This window comes from Barbatula barbatula (assembly GCF_947034865.1).
Source record: "Barbatula barbatula genome assembly, chromosome: 9".
NCBI lineage: Eukaryota > Metazoa > Chordata > Actinopteri > Cypriniformes > Nemacheilidae > Barbatula > Barbatula barbatula.
Window position 1 is genome coordinate 5550836 of NC_136772.1, and position 25022 is coordinate 5575857.

At 38.8% G+C, this 25022-nt stretch overlaps 1 protein-coding gene across 3 annotated transcripts in view; it reads right to left on the reverse strand.

Annotated features, from left to right (window-relative positions):
* The window catches only part of clasp1a (cytoplasmic linker associated protein 1a), a 48629-nt gene that overhangs the window by 20871 nt on the left and 2736 nt on the right, over positions 1 to 25022 (reverse strand). The window contains exons 2-16 of one of the 3 annotated variants that reach the window (XM_079464028.1): positions 15279 to 15357; positions 15092 to 15195; positions 14578 to 14669; positions 14316 to 14391; positions 13750 to 13847; positions 10513 to 10583; positions 3922 to 4062; positions 3608 to 3684; positions 3402 to 3494; positions 3159 to 3304; positions 1923 to 2058; positions 1591 to 1661; positions 1249 to 1308; positions 709 to 786; positions 369 to 536 (exon numbers count right to left, since the gene is read on the reverse strand). In XM_079464028.1, coding sequence (XP_079320154.1) covers positions 369 to 536; positions 709 to 786; positions 1249 to 1308; positions 1591 to 1661; positions 1923 to 2058; positions 3159 to 3304; positions 3402 to 3494; positions 3608 to 3684; positions 3922 to 4062; positions 10513 to 10583; positions 13750 to 13847; positions 14316 to 14391; positions 14578 to 14669; positions 15092 to 15195; positions 15279 to 15357 — 1490 coding nt within the window. Of the gene's footprint in view, positions 1 to 368; positions 537 to 708; positions 787 to 1248; positions 1309 to 1590; positions 1662 to 1922; positions 2059 to 3158; positions 3305 to 3401; positions 3495 to 3607; positions 3685 to 3921; positions 4063 to 9435; positions 9525 to 10512; positions 10584 to 13749; positions 13848 to 14315; positions 14392 to 14577; positions 14670 to 15091; positions 15196 to 15278; positions 15358 to 25022 lie in introns of those variants that run through there. The other 2 variants (XM_079464030.1, XM_079464029.1) reach the window with 2 other exon arrangements.

Below are 25022 nucleotides of genomic sequence, written 5' to 3' on the forward strand. Positions count from 1 at the left end.
TCATCACCCTAGTGTTAATGCAAAATGATCTTACTCGCTCCGAACAACAGAGAATTTAACAGATGCTGCAGTCTAATATGAGATGAGATCACGGCTACATATACAGATAAGATTTGTCATGGCAAGACATAAATAAGCTATATTTATATAAGCTCTGTTTATTGACTACGTTTTTGATAGTACGTGTGAAAAATCATCACATGACCCTCACTAACCCCCACTGCCATTTTTGGTCCTGCATTTGCACTCTAAACAATCACAATAATGTTGCATCTTATCTAAAATAATCTGATATATAGTTATAAATGTGTATATAGAAATGAAGTATCTGTGATATCAAAAGTTCAATGAAAGCGTGCATGTCTCACTTGAGACTCTCTTGAGAACTGGAGGAGGAGCGGTCAGACTGTGGGAGCGACACAACGCTGTCTGAGCTCTTCAGGTGAGACTGAAGGGCCTTCTGATAGGTCGACTCCAACGCCTGAAACAGAAGCTCTGCCTCCCGACTATAATGACCATGGAAACCCCAGTAACACCTACAGAAGACAGAGAACTCTTCTTAGTAAAGAAATAGTCAATAGCAACGCTTCAAGAAACATGCAACAAAGAACAGAGCCCTGTAGACTGAACAATAAAAACAATGTAAATAAACAGAAAACGATCACGCATTAAACAAATAAAACAACTATAAATGTAAAAGCGACTTACTTTCTGGCCACAGATCTGGCCTCTGAGTCAGCATCATGGATCCCCTTCTTGATGGTCTCGGTGAGAACCGCCACATGTCTGGGGTAGTAAGGAAACATGTCGAGTTTCTTATAATCAGTCTTCAGAAGAAACAGTGAATACACTTTTGAAACTTTCTGAACCTGGCGCCAGATCCCAGTTCTCTTAAGCCGGCGCAGTGAGAAAGAAAGGAGAAGAGAAGCCCGGCTCTCCTTATAAAAGAGCTCTTGGCTCTATTGCCATGGAAACGGCGGGGACGCATGGTTGCCACACATCCCCGGCTCATCAATTCAACCCGCAAAAAAAATCATCAGCTGCCCATTCAGCCGAGCTTTGATAAGTAACACACGTTTCACCAGTTAAATGTCACAAAAACAGAAGGGGGGGGGTTGCCACGGGAGGAAAAGTACCAAGTACCAAGTATTAAGTGACACATCTTGGGCATGAAGGATTTGACAAAAAACAACAATTGCATTTTTGTTCCGATTATAGCCTCAGTGATTTTTCACTGTCTGTACTCACCTCTCAAGAGTGTGTGTCTGCCATTCCTGCAGTAACAGGTCTAAAAACTCGTAACATCGTCTGATGGAGGGGTGACAAGCAGAACATTTCTTTTTAGTTTATTTTCTGTATAAAAATAGCTCAAACGTTGCCATTTATGTGCCACTTGGGACATCAAACAGAAACATAATCGTCATACTAGGTCATCAAAGTACAACCAATGACATGAGTAAGGTGGGGGGGTCTACATGGTTTTCCTATTGAACAGCAGATTTGAAACTAGACAATATTTTGACAATTCTGTTTGGTGCTTCTGGTTTAAACTTTTCATGTTTTTAGATCCTTCGGAAAGGGCTACTTTACCTTCGAACAGCGACGGATTTGGAAGTGCAGTTGCTGGTGATAATGGGGATAAGGCGCGGGAAGTGTGTGTGCTGTAAGAGACCAGATAAAGCTAAATTATTTCTACAAGAACTAGCAACACAAACTTTCTGCTTATGTACAGCAATACAACTCAGTCACTTAGGAGGTAACATTAAAGATAGTAGAACAAAAAGTTGACAAAATGTAGCTTACTTACATGTTGGCTATCAATAAAAAAAGATAAAGGTTGAGGCATACGTCTTATTTACCTTCAAAGTCGACTCATGACAGAAAAATTACATTTGTTAAAAAACAATGTCATCAGAACTCACTCTGAGAATAAAGCGGATGGCTTCCACTCCGGACGTGGCCATGATTTTGGTGCTGTTGGGCACCAGGTTGAGCAGCGTAGGCATGATGCTTTCAGCCCCATGGTCAAATTTATTTCCCAGCAGCGAGGACAGATGCCTGCGAGAGGACAAAACCCACCGATCAACAAGACGCATGGCGAGACTGGAATAAGGATGGGTTGACTTCTAGATGGAAATGTATCATGTTTGTATGACATTAAGCCATGGAGTTTGTTTAGACATCCATCATGTGGCTGCACTTTACCAGAGGAGCAGTCCTGCACGGTCCAGGCAGCTCCGTTCCACTCCATTAGAAACACATTAAGGCCGAGAATAATTAAAGACCTCCGCTAGGCCGTTCTCAATCACGGCGGTTCGCGTCACAACTTCATTTACCGTTTTAAAATAGCTGGTTTTGAAGAGGACAACATGTCTTTGATGGGGTGTTTGCATTTGTGAATTACACTCTTAAGGCTCTGCACACTGGGTGATTTTATATAGTTATCTAAGATCGTTGCATGTCACACTACACGGACATGATCCCAGTTAAAGTCATGTCACACTCTGCGATCTCACCTGTAATTTATGTCAGACTGTACGAAACATGCAAGAAGATCGTCCGGGATACCAGTTGGTGGCAGTTATACACAAATTCGTTGTTTATCAAACGCCAATAAACCCGCAGAAGAAGTTCGTCATCAGACTGTGATAGGTGAAGCGCATGACACGCACAAAAACGTTTTCCCTCTGTCATGATAAAGTGGTGATGACACGTCCGACAAAAAGTCTCTCTCTATCCACAATTCAACAAGTTTTTCTTCTTGTTGTACAGTCAGACATTTTCTCTCTGTGTGACATTTTCTCATTGTTGTCATCGCCGCTGTAATTGCGTCATCACGTTCTGCGCTCCTATTGGTTCCTGATAAGACGGTCGTCCATCCGAAGAGATGCCACACTACGGGATAGTAGCTAAAACCTTCTGACACTGCCAGAACTTTATCGGAGGACAAATTTGATCGCAGTGATCATAAATCGGCTGTCAGTGATTATGTCAAACTAGCGATGCACGATTTTGGCCAAACTTTCAAAATGTGGTCACCTTTAAAAAATTTAACTAACATCTTGTTCTTGGTATGGTCTGTCACAGTCATTGATTGAGAATTGAAAAGATAGACTACATGTAAGTGACAAAGAAGGTAGAGAAGAATGGCTTCTTACCCTAGCGTGATGCAGGCTTCTCGAACCACTTGGGACCGAAGATCTTTAGCCGAGAGCTTGAAGGCACCTTCTAAAAGCCGGAGATGTTGAAGGAAACCCTCGTGTTCGATTGCACCAGCCTGAAGTAACGATCGCACCTTCTTCAGCTGAATAAATGATGCAAAAACATGTCAGTGCCTCTATGAAAACGCATTCTTCAAGAAGTTACCGAGCAGCGGTATAAAGTGAGCAGTAATAACTCACAGCGGTGACTCTGTGCTCCCAGTCTTGCTTGTCATCTGACAGAACTTCACGGATTTTATTCAATGAATCCTCTAACTCTTTACTTGAATATATCTGAACATGGAGAACACAATTATGTGTGTTTAAAATGCAAGATAGACAGATAATATCATTGTAAGGTGATTGTTTGGTTTTACTTGTGGCATTGAACCTCAGGTGCTCATTACCTGCACTGCAGGAACATCTTCAAAAGCTTTGATGAAATCCTCCTCATCTACGGCTCCGGCACTTCCTCCATCCTTCCCTAAAGAACCATAATCACAAAATAATATTTCACTCACAACGCAATTTCTTTCAACATCTCCCTGCCATCCAATATAAGCCCCATTCATTTCCACTACCTTCTTAGGATCGCTTAAGGTTTATAAGATGCAACCATGCAGCATTTATGAACATCTACCATGTTTACTCTGAGCTGCGTTTGGCTTTAGTTTCTTAGTTGTAGCTTAGGCTATGCTCTTGTTATGTAACTGGGTCTTACCCGCGGCCCTGGATCCAGAAGCAGAACTGGGTCGTCTCATTGAGCCCATGCTGCCTCCTCTTCTGCTGTTGGAGATGCCCTTCGATAAGGAAGAGGAGGACCTGCCCCCATCTACAGAGTCCTCGTCATCAAAGTTCTTATCTGCAGAGGAAACAAGGAACAATGATACAGATGTGCTCTCATTCGAGAAAACGGGTCAGTCGTGAACATCATTAATCTGTTCCAAAACAGCACGCTACTGACAAAATCTGATTTGATGCTGCTTCAACATGGGCCACGTTTTGTCAGATGTCCAGATTCTTGTTAAAAAGTAAATAAGATGAAAAGGTAAAAGAAACAAGACTGACAAAAGACTTAACAATATTTAGTTATATTTAAATATCAAATGGTCACAAACCGATGACCATTGTCCTAACCAGTTATATACAACATGCAACAGTGAATTTTACTTCATTTAAAAAACTCAAGTTCTACAAACGTCCAGTGCAGCAACAGAAATCATCAGAATACTTCTTTATCTTTTTTATCTTAATGGTGGTTGGCAACCTAACTTGAAAGTCATGATAATACAAGGGAGACCTCTCTGTATCTCTATATTCTTTAGCTGCGAGGCAGCTGTTTGAGGGTGCGCCAAATAAAAAAACTCTTCCGATTGGCTGTACTGTATTTGTGATTGATCTCTTTTTTGCGTTTAGCGTGGACAGACAAATTTCCTCTAGGATAAATCTTATCACGTCATGTTTGGTTAGGACATCGTGTATGGGCCAAACTCAGTATGTAGTACACTGACCCAAAGAATCAAACACATATTTAATCAACTGGCGACACAAATGTCAAGCGGATTAATCTTGACTGGAAATGCACATGAGGAAAGATCTATCTGAGAGAACATGGGAATGCTCACGATGACTCAAAATAGGTTTGTTTTACAATGTTGCTAGACCACCTAATATATTAAAGACTGGAGCAAACTTCATTCAGACTTCAAAGACCCTTTTTGGCTAGTCTTCAAGCATGGCTGTGAAAATTTGTTGTTCAAAGGATTTCAAAATCAGATTTAAAGGGACAGTTCACTCAAAATTTAAACTCCTGTCTTCATTTAATTAATCACCCTCAAGTTGTTCCAAATCTGTATACATTTCTTTGTTCGGATGAACAGTAAAAAGATATTTGGAAGAATACTTGTAAACAAACAGTTCTTGGCCACCATTGACAAGTACCAGAACAAAAAAGAAAACTTTAGGGTAAATAAATTAAGACCGAATATTCCTATTTGGGTGAACTGACCCTTTAAAAGAAAAATAATTGATTTATCTACAATGGGAGGCACCGATAAATTAAAGTCGACCTCAAAAGAGCGAAAGTTTGGACATTCTAGCAAGTCTGGGAGGAAGTGGATGGCAAAAGGAAAAGGAAAAAGCTACAGGATGTCTATTCTGCTGTGTTAGGGATGTCACCATCATGACATTTTTGCCTTTATATTCCAATAATATTCAAATAATTGTCATTAACATTTGTAGTTAGTAGTATTTAGATATTCATAGAGAAAGCCCAAAACTATTGATCTGCATGTTAATATTTACCTTCAAATTATATGGTGTTGTTAAATAAGGATGCTATATAATGCATGCAAACATCCTTTTTAAGCTTGTTAATATTTTAAGGCTGGGGATCACTGCATTTACGTTTAAAATAGCTAATACCCAAACACTGTACAAAATCAGTGCTACAGTACTTATCGCACTCAACTAAAACCTTAGCTAAATTTCACCCTTAAGGGTTTTGTCATATTGAATAGAATATAAATCCTAAAATATCCTCACTTGCAAAATTAGCACATACTTCATTTCACATTACAGTTCCCAAAACGCCATTAGGCTCACAAAACACTCCTTTACCGTTTGCTGGATAAACTTATAGCCCCACCTCGAACTCACACTATTGGTCGAGCCAATGTTGGTGTGCTCAGATAGTAGAAAGTATTTAAAGGAATGGTTTACCCAATAATACAAATTCTAACATAATTTACTTAGACTCAAGTCATTGCAAACTTGTTCTGCAGAACACAAAAGCAAATATCTTGAAGAATGTTGATGACCAAACCCCCATTGACTTCCATTGCATATACACAAAACGTCCAAGAAAAGTCTTTATATGACTCTTTCCTCTGTGGAACACAAAAGAGAATATTGAGTCGGCAAAAAGGCAAAAAAAAAGATCAAAACCAGTCTCAGGTAGGGATGTCTGCCCTCAGCTGGGCAATGACTAACTCTGCAATAAGAGATTTTGAAGAACCTTTGTGGGCACGAAAACACCGTGAGGGTCCACTTGAATTAAATTAGCTGAAATGTCTTCTGTGAACTATTGCGACTGCTGACATACACAGCCCCTAGCATTGGTGGGCGCGGAGCGGTAGGAACAACGGCAGATCAGACCAATGACATACAATTTTGATACGTCTACAAAGGCCATCTTTCAAAAGACAGCATGTGGGCCGCTTACAGTCATAGACAAAAACTAAACAAGAGGCCCATTCTCGATCCTCTTGTCTTCATATCAAAGTATCAGCTGTGGAGCTGAAGAAGCAATTGAATCTCTCAATTTGCTTTGTAATAACAGTTTACTTTGACTTGAGACACAACATAAGCAAGCCCCACTGATTCGCACAGACAGCCGCATTGGTAACAGAATATTCAATTTGTGGGCTTGGAGAATGAAATGATGCTTCATTTTGCAGACAATGTTCGCATACTTAGAAAGAAAATGTATAGTATAATGCAATGCAAGTCGCTTTGGATAAAAGCATGTGCCAGATGCATAAATGTAAATTTAACTGCTGTGAAAATCAATCTAACAGCAAGCTCTTAGATAACTGGTTAAATAGCGATCGCTCCCTCGTAGCAGAAATGTCTCATCTCAATTGTTTTGCTTTTCACGTGCTGCTTAAAAACAACAACACTAGTGTTTTTCCTATGTATACAGGTTGGAAACTCGAGGTTAAGTAGATACATTTTGGTTGAACTATCCCTTGAATAACACTGTGTGGCTTAAAAACATTTGAAAATATGTTTAAAGGGCCACTTATAGTTTGTCTGCTGTTTCCACATTTCTTTAAGAGTTTTCGGGATGTGCGCTCACAAAGTATTGACTGTTTGTACTTTATTATTGTACTTATTGGCATGGTGACGTTGGTCCTCACTTACTTTGTCATATAGATTTGGAATGGCATACAGTTAAGTAAATAATAAGGGAATTATCATATGTATTCCTTTAAGTGCATACGTGTTCTTCAGCTATTGTCAACGTGCCTCTGAGCATCTACTGTGACTGCACTATATGACCATGCATCTCAACAAATCATTTTCCGCTAGAGAATCAAAACAGTACACCTGTCTCACTCAATAACATTTCTTCAAAGAGCTGAGAAAGAACCCAGACTGCCAAGAAGACGATAGACGACATTGATTCCAACTTATATATTTAGCAGGGCGGTGCTCAAATGAGGATAATATTTACTTTCATTACTTTAACAAATAACAGTGTGTGTCCTTGCAAGGTGACAAAACCTTAGCACTGATCTTAATCTCCCTGGCCCCGATGCTTCATGTAGAGACCCCTAATTTCAGCGAGGAGCGTTAATCTTTTCTGTGTGATTTGCAAAGCTTTGAACGATTTCCGCAAAAGTGCTTCTCCAACGCTCCCATGTGACTGTGGGCAGACTTTAGCCTTTTGTTGCATATGTAAACACACTCAATGTCATTTTTTTAATGGACAAAACATACACGTCGGAAAGATTTTTAAATGCAGTACAAAATTGGCGTAATAGATCAAACTAACGTGTTCCATTAGCATTTTGCTTTAATCGTTTAAGATATTTACCTTATAAAAGAACATACTTTACCAATGAAGTTATTAATTGGTGCATATATTTTACACTAAGATATGGCACTTCATAAACCTAAAGCAAAATAATTTGTTTACCGCACAAATAAAAAACTAAAACCAACTCTCCCTATAATTTTGTTCACATCGCTTGCCGCTGTGTCACATGACAACTTCCTGTAGCTGCTGACTGGACTGAGATGACACAGCATAACATGTCTGAGTGACTTTGGGAATGTCAGGCCAAGAGCTCAAAACCCTGGCGACATGTTTACATTGCAGTGCCGTAGGACATAAACCTTTTGTTCTGTCACAACGGCCTCAGCCGTAATCTCGTGCTAAGCTGTGTTGCTAACTGTGAGTTCAATATCAAGTGAAAGGCACGGATGACATTTGCACATTCTTTGGTTGTATGAACTTCTTAAAGTGTAATGTCTTCCGAGAATTAAAGAGGTCGTATGGAAATGTTTAAAAAGAACATACAAAGATGTGTATTGTTCGATATGTTCAATAAATAACCATAAATAGTTTGTATTTGGTTTGATTCTCTTAAAATAACACGAGATAACAAATGTTTCATTAGAAAAAATACTCCACCTTTAGTTGGACATATTTCAGTGAACTACACCGGGCAAAAAAACAGAGAAAAATAAGTAAAATAAACTAAAGCGATTTAAAATCGTTCAATAATCGTAATCAAGAGAAAACGTTAAATTAATGGAGATTTTGGGCCAAATCGTCCACCCCTAAACGGTATTATGGCAAAATACTAATAATGGCTGAAGGGGAAATTCAAATCCTCATACAGATTATTATTTTATTTTTTTATTTATGAACCAAATTTACTTTCATTATAGGGCTACATGTTTCTGGTTACATTTTGTGCATCCACATCGCAGCATGTTTTTTATTCAAATGTGCCACTTCTGTCTTTAGATGACATCACCTTGGTCACCTGGACAAGATAAATGATGTTAATCAATAGTCAAATAGTGACTTTGGCATTTTTTAAAGCAGATATTGCAGGTACTGACCGACCTTAAAAAACAAACACCAATAACAAAAGACAGCGATAACGTGATGCAACAGCCATAGACTTCTGTCTGAAGCTTGCCTACGTAAAACAACAATTAAAAATAGGACAAACTCACTCTATCACCCCAATTCTATCGCCGCCCCCAGTTCTTCATTTATCTGTGGAGAAAGCGAGCGATCAAAAGGAACAACATGTGCATCCCTAATACAATTCAGTGGCGCAATGTGAAACGAAAGCAAACAACCTATAATTATCTCTTGACATACATCAATAGATTTTTTGAATATTTTATTGGCAAGTATATTTCACAGATATTAATCAGATGACAACGTGAATGATTCGATATTTTACTCTTCCAAAGTTACGAAGCATCAACTCCTTTGCCTTTTGAAGAACACGCCAACCAAACATACCAGAAAACCACCGATGCAAAAAGAAATTCATCTCAAAACAGTGCACACGTTCTCTCCAAAACAACAACAGGCAGATAAACATGTTGTCTACTGTGCACAACAGCAGCTGCAGGTTTAACACAACTAGCACCCAACGTTACCTTCATCTGTCCCTGTCCTTAAAAGTGCCATTCCACTGCTTACCTTCTCCGGTTGTCATAGGGCAAGCGTCTCTTCAATTCCCATGGAGAGACTGCATACACAACAAAGCTCTGTTTTTTACATACACACACACTCGCTCTCACTCGTATCTCCGCCTCTCTCTCCCTTTCCCTTCCTGCTGATTTGGTCTTGTGACTGCACCCTAGACAAAAGCCACCCAGCTCTTTCGAATAAGCATCTAGAAAGAATTTCCCTTTCACAAAGATAGCATGTAATCTACATACAGTTGATCTGTGCATCCGTTTGCTTATTCATTTATCTCCTGCATTTCACAAAATGCTCAACAATGGAGTTCATCTTCGATGGATTGAAAAAAGCTTTTTTATACCAAACTAGCATCTTGGCACAGGAAAGACACTCCGGACAGGCTGGCTCTCGTGCGATAGATTTACACTAAATACAAGCAGTGAAATTGACAGAAATATCCTGTGATGTCACGCTTTTAATATTTCTGCAAGGACGGCAATTATTGAAGTAGAGAAAATGTTGCATTCAAATGCTGGCAATGGCAAAAACATTTACATAAACATGTTAGATATCTGCCTTCTTCAGGTTTAATACTAAAATGACACTGATCCCAAGACTAATGTTCAATACGATTTAATAGACAGATACAAAGCTCTACCAGATTTACAAAGACAAGGATGGAAGAGTTCAAGAGACCAGGAAAACACAAAAACAGAAGTTTCAAATTTAGTGAAATAACAACAAACGTGGGCAGCAGATGCTGGATTTCAACCACCCACTGAAATGCAAAATGAGTCTAAATCCTGCAATATTATGTGCAATGGGCCGCAAGGGAGAGCAAAATTATAATTCAGCCCTCCCTTCTGTTTTTCAAACAAACATGTCATATCAGCCTCCTATACTTCCTCAACTGCTACTGTATTCCAAACCCCCTCCCTGGGGGTCCTGTATTTGGTCTATCCTACTACAACTAATAAAGTCAATACAATTAGAAATTCACCCGGATATTGAGGAGGATACATTATCTCAACATTCATTATCTAAATATTCATAACAGTGGGGGATCGATATGGAATTAAATAATTCTCCTACCTGAACAAGATGAGAGGATCATGTTCCCAGATCTTTGGACTTCATCAAATCTGCTGAAAATGACATTTAACCTGTATCGAGATAAAAAAAAACACCATAGAGATCAGGGTTGATTAAAACTACTGAATGTGGTATAAGATGATCTTGCAAAAGTTAAAGATTGCCCAAGTTAGAGAAAAACAGTCACCAGAATCTCTTAGAAATTTGCTCATGCATATCGGTTTTCCACCATGACCCGATACGTTTACAACACAATCCACAGAAACAGGTGTTGTAAAAATAACAGGAAAGTTTTCTGAAAACTCTGTATATACCTCTATAAGCATGCTCCTGACCATTCATGTTATATTCTTCTGCCTACTTTCTGGCACCTGTAACAGCTACTGTATAAACATAGTGACATCATGACCTATCATACAGAGCTGCACATTTGTGATTGAATCAAACTTTATTTTACTTTACTAAAATTAAAATTTTGAAAATGTTTCTGTTCATTGGAATCAAATTAAATATTGACCTAAAACTTTTGGGAAATACTTAAGGTAAAATTGAAATATTGCCTCAAAAATGAACTGAAGTATGTTTAAAGCAGTAAAATTATAACAATAAACAAAAAATAAATTAAAATTTAATTACTTTTATATAGCAACATGAAAAATATATATATATATATATAAAATGACCAAAGCATATACCAAAATTGCTAAAACTTTAACTGAAAATACAACAACTAAATACGTTTAAAGCAGTAAAATTATAACAATAAACAAAAAAGAAATTAAAATTTAATATATATAAAAATATATATATATATATAAAATGGAATGTAAGAAAACAAACAGTTCTGGTGCACTTTTGACTACCATTTAAATGTGTCCTACTACGGCAGTCAATGGTGCTTTAAAACTGTATATTTTAATGCCAATATTATTCCAAAATATTTTTCTGTGTTCAATCGAACCAAAAAAATATTCATGTTTGGAACAACCAGAGGGTGAGTAATTCATGACAGAATTTTCATTTTTGGGTGGAGTATCCCTTCAAATCCAGGAGCAAATGTGAATCAAAACCGTGAAGTGCGGCACCCGAAACTGCTTCCACCGAGCTATCACAGACCAGAAGCTGTTTTTTTTCTTTTTAAAACCCCCTGAGTATCCCTCATCCTTTTAAAGAGATTATCTGTGAGTCAGCTGCAGTTCTGCAGTGCTCTGGGCATCAAAACTGGTTCATCTGCATGTTCAGAGATTTTGCAAGCAAATTCAGCCTCCTGGACCGTCCGCCACTTCTTTGACTTTGAAAAAATATCATTTTAGCATACACTGTGAAATATTCACAAGCATATTAACTTTTTCGTTTTCTGATGGCAAATGTCATGTGAAATATATCAATGTGTATTTTTTTAAATCGCCAAAATGATAAAATCATTTCCGTTATGTCAACAAAAGCAACCCCTTTCAAAGCATTTCCAATTAGGATTGAAGAAACAAGACTCAGCCCTCAATATGAATTATTGACCTCCACAGTGACACCCAATAAAATGCAAAACATTTAATCCTACAGGATCATCATCACTTTGCACTGCACCCAAAGTTTGAATTGCAAATGAGATGGGATGCCTTTTGATGTAAAGTGAAAGTGTCGGTTTAGTTGCTCGACTCTTATGCACTGCCGTATTCAACTTCTTTTGAATCCTTCCATTTAAATTAGGCCCAAATCACAGCAAGGATAAGGAATAAGGAAGAGTGTTTTAGACTCAAAACATTAAAATGGCAAACTTTGTTGGTCACATTAGACTGAAAACAAACAAAGGCTTTGGCAAGAAAAAAACAAGGGTTTGATTCTTTCACAGATCCCTCGGAGGGGCATTTTAATTGTGTGGGGATCATTTATAGTAAAATGATTTGATCACGACCAAAATAATTCAGACGCAGATGAGCATGGAACTGAATGACATGCTGGCATTGAAATCACATTGATCCAATTTATCTAATCGGATAAAATCAGCTCTTAAATGAAAACGAATTATAATTGGCTCAAACATTTTTTACCAAAAGAGATTTGCTAAACAAATTCAAAAACAGAGCTATGGCCTAGTATTTAGCAATGATGCTCAAGCAGAAAATGCAGGTTCCATTCAATGTCGTGTCTTAATTCTACTCACCCTCACCTTCCCCACATTAGGACTTTTATTGATTTTCTCCATATCCAAAGAAAGCGAGAAAGCTCAGAAATAAATCCCTGCTAGTTTATTTTCTATCATAAACTAAACTTCATTTACATAGTGACATGCAAATGACAGAGATTGGGTGTGGATGGTCCCGTTATGGGCGTTAATGGCCCCGCTGAGTCTATGAGAACTGGTCGGTGGGACAGATTGGGTTTTGGTCTGCGAGCAATGAGTTTCTTCACACTCCGGAGAACCAGTTCTTTGAGAAATCTACTCTTACTTCCTGCAGGAAATCTGAAGACTGAATACTTCAAGAATCCTCAATTCTTTACAGTGAAGTGACCAAACGCCTAAATGAGTTGAAACCGATGTCATTTCCCGCAGGCATTTTCTAATTGAGCCTGCCCTCAAAGACTTAAGCCACTGAGAGGATCAAAGAAACAGATGCCTGAACGTTCCCTCAAGACATCCCCATGTGCCATTAAAGGAGGAGGGGCGCAGATGTTACAACCAAATTCAGGCCACAAGCAAATGCTGGCCTTTCTTCTTAATCTACACCGTTAAACTAGAGTCAGTTCAGAAAAACACACGAGCTTTCTTGGTCTGCCAACTCCACAGCAAACACGGTCAAAAACGCTCAACAGCACTTGCACTTTTTACGCGTCTTTGAAAAGAATCATCTCCCAAGGAAACTCAATACAACATCTGTCTGTAAGCCACTGCCATAACCCCACTGTGGTGTAGTATGGGTGGAGGCTTTCGTTTGCACATTCAACCCTAAAGAGCGAATACATCCCAAACATTATAAAAGCCACAATGCTCCGGATGCTGGCTGTGAGAAGGTTTACGCTGCATGCCACACATTGTGTGATATGAGCTCATATTGTTAGCTGATGAGACCAAATTAGCTTCAAGTTAAGAGGGCAGAGCCTGGAGGGAAATTTGAGACGTAATGACCTGTACGAATACTTCCCTCTCTTTAGCAAACAAGAATAATTATGTTGCAAATAAAGGCCTAAGGTCAGTTTAGAAACACTTATTAATAGGAAACAGCTAAAAACCACTCTTACCGTGATTGCGGCAGTCCTTTTTTGCTAAGGTCAATCCTAACCCTCTCTCCTACGTGTCTGTATATTTCCACGAGGCAGTTCATAGCCGCATCTCGAACCTGGGAACAAGAAAACATTATAATCTTCTAATATTCCCCTCAATTTAAAGTCTTAACACTGTACTTCATAACTCATACGATTGAATTCACATATGTAATATAACTATTTTCTTTTAAAATCAATGACTTGCTGTTAAAAACATTCTACATAGAATTTTATATAACATGCACATACTACAGAAGGTGTATAATGCAATATTGTAGATTTCCTATTAAAACATAAATGAAATGAAATTAGAATGTTAACTTTGCTTATTCATCAGATTTGCTTGAATCCACTATAATTTATATTTACAAACACAAATGTACGTTTGTTATATTTCTAGTCACTCCACATAAGAAACCGCCACCAGAGGTCCCCAAAGCTTAGAGTGCATACAGTGATTTTGCCTTATTCATCAAAGCCATTGTTCTGTTTAAAAGCCAAGTCATGCAGTTCATGCCATTAAATGATCTTACAATAAGTACCTGACTCGTAGGGTCTCCAAGCAAATTACATATATGTGGTACAATTTTACTTAGGGTTAAGCCTTGGGCACCATATCTGAAAAACAGGAGACGTGCATCATGAGGTGAAGGGGAGTGTCATTAATGCATCATGGGGGGTTACAATCCTAGCCAAGTCGATGCTTATCCGAAAACACTTTAAGCACTAGGATCTGGAGAAAAATACAATTACAGGCAACATTTTTAACCACACTTACATTTTGCAAAAGGTGAAGGGACTTACGTGTTCAGAGTTGCTATTAGACAGAAACAAACACCTTCTCTGGTCCTGTTGTTTTTGTGTTTGAACCCCCCCAGCATTCTGTCCCATATGTACTGCACCGACAAACCACAGGCAACACACCGTCAGAACAGTTGAATGATATCTAATTTTATTAAGAGATTTTTCATGGAGCTAAAGGACAAATTCATTAACTAAATGAAATCGTTGTTTAAACGATCGTTGTTTAAACACCCGAAATGATAACTTTGCTGTTCTGCGTGGTTCTTCAAACCTCACATAGGGAATATTGGTCTATCAGGGTGTAATACATTTACTGTATTATACACATCGATAACATCTGTGTTTCTAAAGGACAGAATTATAAAAAAAGCACGTATAAAAACATTCCACGTTATGATCAACAGAGAGATGTGACTTTGAAGCCATAATGACATCAGAATTTTATTGCCTGATACAAACTCAAGTTGTCAGTGAACATCTTTAAATACAAAGACAGATTCAACAACACAAATACCTGAGGAGAAGCTGCCTGCTCCATGATCTTTAGCAGCAGGGTTTGATCTTGGTCTCTGACTTGATCTTTGGCATCACCTAAACGATCTGTCAAACTGGGCAAAACTAAAGACACAGAACAAAACACAGAATATTTAGAAAAAAAGAAAAAATCTGACAGGAAAATGATTTGAATCAAGTAATCATACCTGTGCCAACTTGGGGCCGAAATCGGTCCTGTAATCTTGTCACTAAGGCAGATAGTAGATCTATTCCCAACAATGCCAGCTAAAGACGAGAAAGAAGGAAAAGTCAATTACTTTATTTGTGTACTTATATTTGAGTATCTCTAAAAATGTTTTGCAACTGTCAAGGACGATTCCACCTTAGCTTGGTCTTTAAAGAAAGAGTGCAGACTAAGATATTTATAGTTTTAAACACATTTGACTTTTAACAAATACTTTTGCATAATACTGCACACACTACATACTCCAGAACTAAGTAAACCAATCTGAATGAGCAGTGCAAAGGATTATGGATAACCAACTAAGATACATTTTGTTTTGAACATCTTGAAATATCTTATGTGCATACAAAGACTTTTGCATAACATACTGCAGAAATAAGTTAATCAAAATGTTGTTCCAAACACAGCCCCAGTCTGAATGGGCAGTGCAAAGGATTATGGGTAAATCCCTAATTTCTTACTTTCTCGTTTCTGACGATTTTACAAACGTTTCAGTCCTCCTTTAAAAAGAAATGATATCTGCTTCTACCAAACAAACTTCCCTGCAAGGAAAAACTAAAACAAACCTGATTTAAAATTCCAACCACCACAGAGTAGACTATCACAAACCAAGGGTAATGCCAAAGCTCCACCCCAACTCATCTTTCCTTGTCATGGGGTGTAGAACAGCCCAATGAACGTATAGTGAGAGTTGTCCTGCTAACACCATGATCAACACAAACGCATCAACTGGCTTCTCAAAGTCAGACAATGGTGCAATTTTTGGAACCCCTCCATCGAGTTTAAAGATAGTTTCATTGAGATTGATGAGCAATATAATCAAAGTTTACTTAAACCAACAGTCCTGTTGTAAATTCACGTAATTCGTGGAGCTGAAAGTAGCACAGACACCAGTTTAAGTACTCTCTACATAACAGGATATAAGACTTATTTGATAAATGCATTTAATATGCCGGGTTTAACAAAATAACCATATCATGATCCTTTGTTCTCACCCAAAAGGATAACCACTATAATTAAAGCTGCAAGCAGCATTTAGCGGGTTCGAGCACTTTAAGGCATCTAATGCAGCTTTGCCTTCATCAAGTAGGCCGAGGACTCTCATCCTAAAACACCCAAGTGGACTATACTCCCAACGCCTGAAAAATTATAGACACGGTCAGCAACGGTTCATAGACACTACTCATGATTACACACATGTGCACATAGAGTACACTTGAGGGGAATCATCTTTTCAGGTTCATTTGGTCACATCCATTTAAGAAATGACCCCGTCTAAATGCCTAAATGCATTGAGTTGCTGCCATGTGACTGCTGAGTAGCTATTTGGGTTTACATGCAATTAAACTGGTGTACATAATAAAGGTGCGTGTTAAGTTTAGCAAAACAGCATCTTACAACCAGCCAGACATGTTCTATATTTATAGACGTGTGAATATGGAGCAACGTTTAATCATCAATGCATTATATGTCTAACACTGTGTTCCTGTGAGACAGGAAACGTATCCCTTGTCCGATCACCATCATATTTTGCATGCTTGTTTAGTGTAATAAGATGTATGATTGTACTTAATGGCAAGTCAATTGGATTATTTGTTAAGGAGTAGCGAGCTTTCAGGTACACCATTCACTTGAATATAATAAAGGACCCTGTAATGGTCACGTAAATGAAAAAGTTGAACATGTTTTTGATAGTTATTGATCTAGAGAGTCCAGAGAATTGTACTGTGGTGGAAATTTTGAAATCGCTTGAAAAACCTAGGACAAGTTTGCAAAAGCAGCTTCTTAACATCATCACAGATAACTCACAAACTGTTTGATCGACATCAATGGTTCAAGAGGCAAATTTGTTTGGAATTACTACCATCTGACCGAATCTCAGCTCTGTCGGCCTTACGGTTTAGGCTGCCCATTCAGTTTTAGGGAAGAATAATAACAAAGAAGAGGAATAAAACAGACAAATACAATAGGTTTCTAGCCCTACGGGCTCGAACCCTAATTATGCCGGTGACGCCCAATGGAGGACTGAGATAGAGATGAATCCATCAGCTGAGGAGAGTATTAAATGCCTTTGAGGAGGTGTTATAAAGGTTTCTTCTTTGGCAAGTCATATCATGAGACAATGGGCGGCTGATTTCTTTGTAGTGCCACTTTTTGGGTACAAAGGTTTAAAAATATTTAGGCAATTTTCATTTGGAGGATTTATCAGATACATTGGAAACTTATAATCGTTCTGGTAATCGTTCTGGTTTCACATTATTTTATTATAAGTTATCTTTGTGATAAACAGCACAGGTCAAGTGCAACCGTGAATATGTTCCTCTCATTTGTATTTTGGTGAAACGATGCGAATGAAATATTCCACATATTCCATATCCAAGTGAATTCCTCACTGAGGAACAAGTTCTCAGACAACAGATCTTGCGAGTTGAGAGAGATGCTTTCTTTAGAAGATGATTCATGCGTTTTTAGTTTGTATCGCGGTCATCACTTACATTTAAAATGTACTATTGTGCAATTTATAATAAAGTTACCAGACGTCTGTCTGTTTTATTTACCAGCAAGTTAATCGTGTGTGTGGGTAGTCGGAAGTCTGAGCGTCTTTATGCCTGATGGTAACATTTCCATCAAACGGCCGTTTCATTCATCAGTTAGGTAGAAAAACATAACCACGCCCTCATATGTCCACCATCGGACCTCCCACTACCCACAGACAGACAGACTGTTGACAAGCCTGCCCCCTCCCAGCCTGCCGTCCAAACCACCCTACCACCAGCAATCTCCTTCTTCAGGCTGCCAAATTTAAACATGCCCCTTGCTATTTATACCTCCTTTCTACCCGAGTCAAAGAAAAGAGCCAAGGACTTTTGTGCTACTCGGGAGGTTTGTTTTGTCTCTCTTTCGCTTCTTCTGTTTCATCCAGCATTAGATATGTAGGGCCCTATGATTTCCGCGATGCAGAAAACACGGACGGAATCGTGGAATCCAGACATAAAATCTGAATTTACTGTATAACACAGATTGTCACGAAATTTGACAAATTTTGGATTAAATCATTTCCAAAACTCATTATAACTCATTTTCAAATACCTGTTTTTTGCCATGGTTTCATTAACTGACAAATAAAATGACAGAAATTCATATTCCCTGTTTGTATGAGGCGGCGTATAGCCTATGTGTGATGACGTTGCGCTAGTAAGGCGCGGAATTACGCCATATTTATAAACATTTATTCAAAGTTGAGACGATCATGTCGAAGAGACCATCTGAGACTGCGTTGCCTCAAAATGAAAGCAGCCTTCGTCAAACCCACTTACGAAGTTTGAGCAGCACATGGAAGCCGTACTGAACAAGATCAGTGGGAAGTGTTGTGGTTGATGAAACGACTGACATTCGAGATCGCAGCGTTTTAAACATTGTTATAGGCAAGTCAGTAATAATTGGGGATCATAATAAGTATAATAACAAAAGTAATCATCTAAAACTATACTAATGTACTAATTTCCCTTCTGGTATTTAAATTAATAGAAAATCGAATAACATGCCAAGCCCGCACAGGTTCTGTCACACCTGGTCAAGCAAATTGTGGAAATGAGAAAAGAGGGTGCATCTGTCAAGAAGATCTGTTTCACAAAGGTGTGCACGGTCCCCAGTTTCGTCTTCTGGGTGGCTCTTGTTGGCAAGTTCTCATCCAGATCAATGAAGCTAGGTAAAATTAGCGCGTCCCAGATCCTCACAGGTACAGCGTCCCCATTAGGCCTCTCCGGATCAGAAGAATTCATCCAGGGCACAGGGATGAGGTGCACATATTGATATACTACTGAACACATTCCTGTATCTGGTTGTGGTTCCAAGCAGGCTGTGCTCGGTTGCTGCCAGCTTGAACACATTCCATGTGGTTTTTCATGAGTCAAAGGGAGCAGCTGGGACGAGTGACTGTGAACTGAACTGAACAGGCCCAGACACGGGCGCAAGATATCAACACAGGCCTGTTCTCTACATCCCGATCATTATTAGTATTATTATCATCATTCCGGCGGCAACCACATCCAACGTAACAGATCCTGGACCATAGATCAGCATTTTGGGAGGATCAGGAGTCGAAAGACTTCTAATTAAATAAGTTGGTCTCAGGTCAGTGCTTAAGGGGGAAAAGATTCAAGACCAGCTGTAATATTAGACTAATGTTGCAGCACAGCTGTTCTTGAGCAGTGAAGTGGCTCTCTGAGTCACTAGCAAGGACAGCCTGAGGGACAACAGGAGCGTTAAGTGTAGTCTGAACAGAGTAAACACCCACAATAATTCGGAGTAAATTAAAACACATACAGCACTGCAGCAGCAAGCAAAAGAAGCACTCAAGCTATATCATACTCACAATGACAGATGCTTCTCTGCTTCCGAATTTCTTCTGTTAAAAGCAGATATTACAAGCCTACACATCCCACACAAAAATGCCTCTAAATGCTATTTTCTGGTTTCCATTTGTGATGGTCCTGTCTGTGATATAAGTGCACAGTCGCACTCTCTGAAGAGGAAAACATGCCGTCATCACATTGGTGAGATTGGGGAATTCAGAGGGACACTGCAAGAATATTTGCTCCTAGGTTTGATTTTAGTGGCACTACAAAATGATAAAGGTTATCGATTTTGGCCATAATTTACATATTTGCATGCCTGCTTACGGCTGTTTCTTGCTAAATCAAATCAACAGTTACAGCTAAAAAAGAGGCAAATTTCATATATCCATCCTAATCGATCTAAATTCATAAATCCTGTCATAATTATTATCTATCATTCTATTTTTCAGATATTAAGTATTGGACAGTTTTGTTTTACATTTTCAATTTTGAATCGTACAGGAAAGAAACGCATATAAACTAAATGGCTATACATGCTTATTTATGAAGAAAACAGTTAAACACTATGCATCGCTTTTCATGTTCAACACCACACAAACCATATGAATAAATGTGCGTTCGTTTCCGAAGTGACCTCTGGCTAAAAGACTAAATAAAACATATTTTGGGGTCACCCTAGACACTTTCAGAAAGAGTATCCATGTTCAACGGTTCTGGTCCGAATCATTAATGTGTGCTAACACTAGAAACTCTGATAAACTGCTGTGATGACATGACGAAGTGAAAGTGTAACTATGAGCACATCAAGGGAGCGGTTAACATCTTCTGAAAGCTCATGAGACCGATATCTCCGGGCACGATCACTATCAAAACAACGTGCACAGACCACGAGGACCTAAACATAAGCTTGCGTAGATGAAAACAAAAATAAGACCTAACGGGGCTTGTTTAGTGTTTGACACCAGACACAGAAGGTACAAAAGAAACCAAAACCCTTCAAATACCCACAGTACAATATTAGCAAAGACACAAACTAATTAAAATTGCAGATGAGAGGGAGGCATTATTAAAGGTGACACAGAGCGTTCGAAATGCTGATGTCCTTTCTATAACCCGTGTGAACGATACTGAACTGCATTCATATTTAAACATGCATGACACGTATTCAAAAGGGATCATTACTGCTGCCCTGATCCTTACCCTGTTGTTCTCTTTTTACATAAGAACACACAGCACTGTCCACACACAGCTCTAATTTAAAGAGACAACAAAAGCTATTTAATGTATTACTATCAATAAAATCATACGCATGAAGCATTTCATTGGGGGCATACCAGTGACGCTTTAAAACGTGCACACTTGCTTTCGAACATGGTCTGCAAAAGAAACCCCATGACATGAAGAGCAAAGAAGTAAAAACGCGACGACATCTTTGTCGTGTGAGAGCCACCGTAGTGCTTCGAAAGGGAGCGAGCCGTTTGGTGCAATTCGCAATCTCACCGCTAGATGCTGCTCAAATCTCTTCATAGCTCCTTACGTATATTACACAATAAACACTCATATTTAAAATTTTACTGAATTAGATCAAGTTGTTTTACTGTGAATGCTGTACAAGTAGACGGTTTTAATTTGCGACACCATTACAAGTCTAGTATTATAGACTGGTCCAGACTATCATGTCAATCCAAAACAACCAACCCGGCCATTTCCTCTTCCTCACAATAATAGGCACACCCATTGACGCTCAAGAAAATGTTCACAATGCTTAGAATAATGCTCAAGAATGTCTTGGGTTGACGTCGGGGGCAAGTGAGGAATGTGGACAGTCCGACATCTTAAAAGAGCATTTCCTCTTGTCAAACACACACATGCAGCTATAGTGACAGCAGGTGCTGACAGGCGCAGGAGTGCTGCGTTTGTGTTTGATAGGCAACTTTCTCTCATGGAGTTGCCGGGGTTGTGTCTTAGCTAGTGCGTGACTCATACAGGTCACAGTAACGTTAAAATGGGGGAGAAGGGTAAATAAGCATCCATCCAGATATAGCATTTTTCTCTTTGACCGAGAAAAACAACAATATATAAACATTATACACAGCTCAGAAGAGCGAACAGGCGAATATTTAGATACGTGGTTCTGAAGGGCAGCTGAAATAACACGTCTCGACACCCATCTAACATCACATCCACATCAGCACCTCTGCGACCTCATTCTATCCGATGTTGAAGTAAGGCGGACAGAAAGAGGTCTGCCTATCAGGAACAAAGACACAATACAGAAGACTGAACAGAAGACTGGACTCTCTGTATGGGTGTGAAGTTCAGCTCGGTTTCCTCCATAAGCCTGGATGAGCTGATAACACACCTGCAGTCTCGTTGTCATGTGGGTTATTTTCAAAACAACATGCCGTGATCCCAGTTTTATCTCTTATATGGAGAAGAACTGTAGATAATTGACCACTGCAAACCAATGGAGGAGTGCGGGTAGGTTTTGTGCTAACAGACTTCATTAGTTGCCTGTTTATAAATGGGAGCATTGATGAAGCACAATGGCGAATAGAGATGCAGAAGTAGAAAGAGGGAGAGATAGAGACTCACTGTGGCAGTGTTTACAAATGGCAGTCCCGTTGAAAGTGTTAAAATACAGTTAAGCAATGAAAAGAATGAAGAAAATATGTTCTGTAGGCTTTAAAAACTGTTGTGTTCAGGACAACACAACCTGTATGACTTTTGTTTCCTCTGCAGAACACAAAAGAAGATATTTTGAAGAATGTTGTTAACCGAACGACATCGGTACCAATTCACTTGACACAAAACCGATGCGAGTCAACGGGTACCGCCATTGTTCGGTTTACAACATTCTTCCAAACACTTCATTTGTGTTCTGCGGAAGAAGAAAAAGTCATAAGGGTTTGAAATGACAAGAAGGTGAGTAAATGATTTTTGGGTGGACCTGTTATCCTGAAAACTCTAAAAACAGGGATTCCCACTCCTTCCATGACTAATCTGAGCAATAATGTGTTCGCATTTGTCATAAGGGAGAAAAATAACAGACACCCAAACCCAGTGTAAAAAACCGAGGCGAAACTTGAAGATTTGAACTATTAGTAACAATTAAGATAAGTGAATAACCTGATCATGTCTTAGCAAGATCCACAGTTCCTGACTACATGTGTCTAGTTTTCTGCAAACAAACAAAGGCACATGCTGTTATTATGTTGTAGAGGACTGAAACTGGTCATTCAACAAGACCAACAAAAGCACAAGGACAGAGAGATGGGTTACATAAAAACCCACAATTCAGTTAGGCTAGACGATATATCCATACACAAAAGCACAGGGTGCTCTCTTCATGTTCAGACAGTGAAACATGCAGTGACAGTTTCTGTTCTCTCTTTTGTTGTAGTAATCTCTAGCACAGGTGCTCATTGTCCTTTTGCATTTTATACTTCATATAATTTCAAACTCCGCATGAAGAACAGCTAACAAAGGTCTTTTTTGGGATAGGCAAAAACATTATTTGCTCTGTCATGGCAAGAACAATAGAAAAACCTACAGCTCATACATGACAAAAAGGTAGAAGTCACTTCAGTAATAAATATTTAAGTAGTTAAAGAAGGAGAAGCATGGCCAACAGCTGGACATTGATGAAAAGTTGGAATAGTGCCAGTTAAATCAGCCTCCAGCAGCTTTAGAAGCTTACGAGAGATGGACTACAGCAGCCGTTCACTGCATCCGATCACGTCCCCTCCCCTCGTGTACTTTAGTATCCCATCAACCCCAGCGACAACATCATCATGGCGCTCCCCTGCTGCCAGCCTGGCTCCATGCACATCACACAGATTCGCACATTTATATAGTGAGAATAGAGGGATGAAGATGAGACCGAAATGTAGAGAAAGGTGCACGGAGGAATAAGTATGCAAATGTCAATAATAATAGCATGAATAATGTGAATTGATGGAACATATAGGGTATTAAAGGTATTAAAGAAACTGCACCGCTAGCTTCTACACAAAATACTTGTACAATCACAAGTGAAACCACTTTCACAGAACTTCACTTCATTTAAACATCTCCAACAGATGAATTCTCCACAATTTCAGCTTGAGCTGAAGGGTTCACGTATGCCTCCTACCAAACACAGGATGACTTCGCCAACTCAATATTTCAGTGCACACTTAACAAACAGCAGGAGAGGTTATGCCGCTACTAAACTTTGAGCGTTACTCAAATGACATGAGCAACTTTCTCTATTACAGCCGTTCATGCTGCTTATAAATGTTTAACTCGCAATGACATATTGTAAACATGAGCCCATGCCAGTTAAACATACAAGGTTGTCTTTTCCTACATGGAAATTGATCCGCAATTCATAAAGGGAAAGTTCAGAAAATTCTGTCATGATTTATTTATTTTCATTTTAAACCTGTATGAAATTCTTTCTGAAGAGAATTTGAGGAATGTTGGTAACCAAACAACAGCAGTAACAATTGCATTGGTTTCGTGTCCATACAATAGAAGTGAATGGGTACCGCCATTGTTTGGTTACCAACATTCTTCCAAATATCTTCTTTTGTGCAGAAGAACGAAAATAAAACTGGTTTGAAATGACTAGAGGGTATAGTGCTGGGCGATGTACCAGTTTAAAATGTAGACCGGTTTGAATTGCGCACATGGTTGAAAAAAAAAACGTCAGACCGATAGGAGTGATTAAGCAACGGAAACTGATCTGTACATCTTAAGCAGAGCAGATAAAAAGTCAGCCACGCGACCCGCGTCTTCTCTATACATACACAGCTACAGAGCTAGAAAGTCAGATTCATATTCTCAATACATACGAAAGTCTTTTTTTAGCCAGGCGCATTTGCACGAGCACAATATATTTGTTTATATTTGTTCCCTAATGAGCACAATTTAATACTTGTTTTATTTTGGAAATGTGTTTTGCACATTAAAAACTGGGGAAAAAACTGGGAAAACTTTGGAATCCATAAAACAAACGTGATAAAGATTTTTGGTCAAACCACAGAGCATTACAAGAGTGTGAGTAAATGATGACAAAATGTCTGGGTAAACTATCCCTTTAATATCTTGTCCCAGTTTCATTTGCAGAGACAAATATAGTCCATTCTTACCATAAGTGTTAACACTGTTGTGCTTCAACACATTGTTTTGTATGTCTTTGCTGTCTGAGGCTTAAGCTGCTTTGTCTAGAGCACGGCTACCTGTTTGAAAAACTAAATTATTTAACAATTGCTGTTTAGTGCATGTAACATACAGTTAATGTAAAGAACTGTATGTTGTGTGCTATTCTATTGTCTCGCCTCTACTGCTAATACTGCATTAAA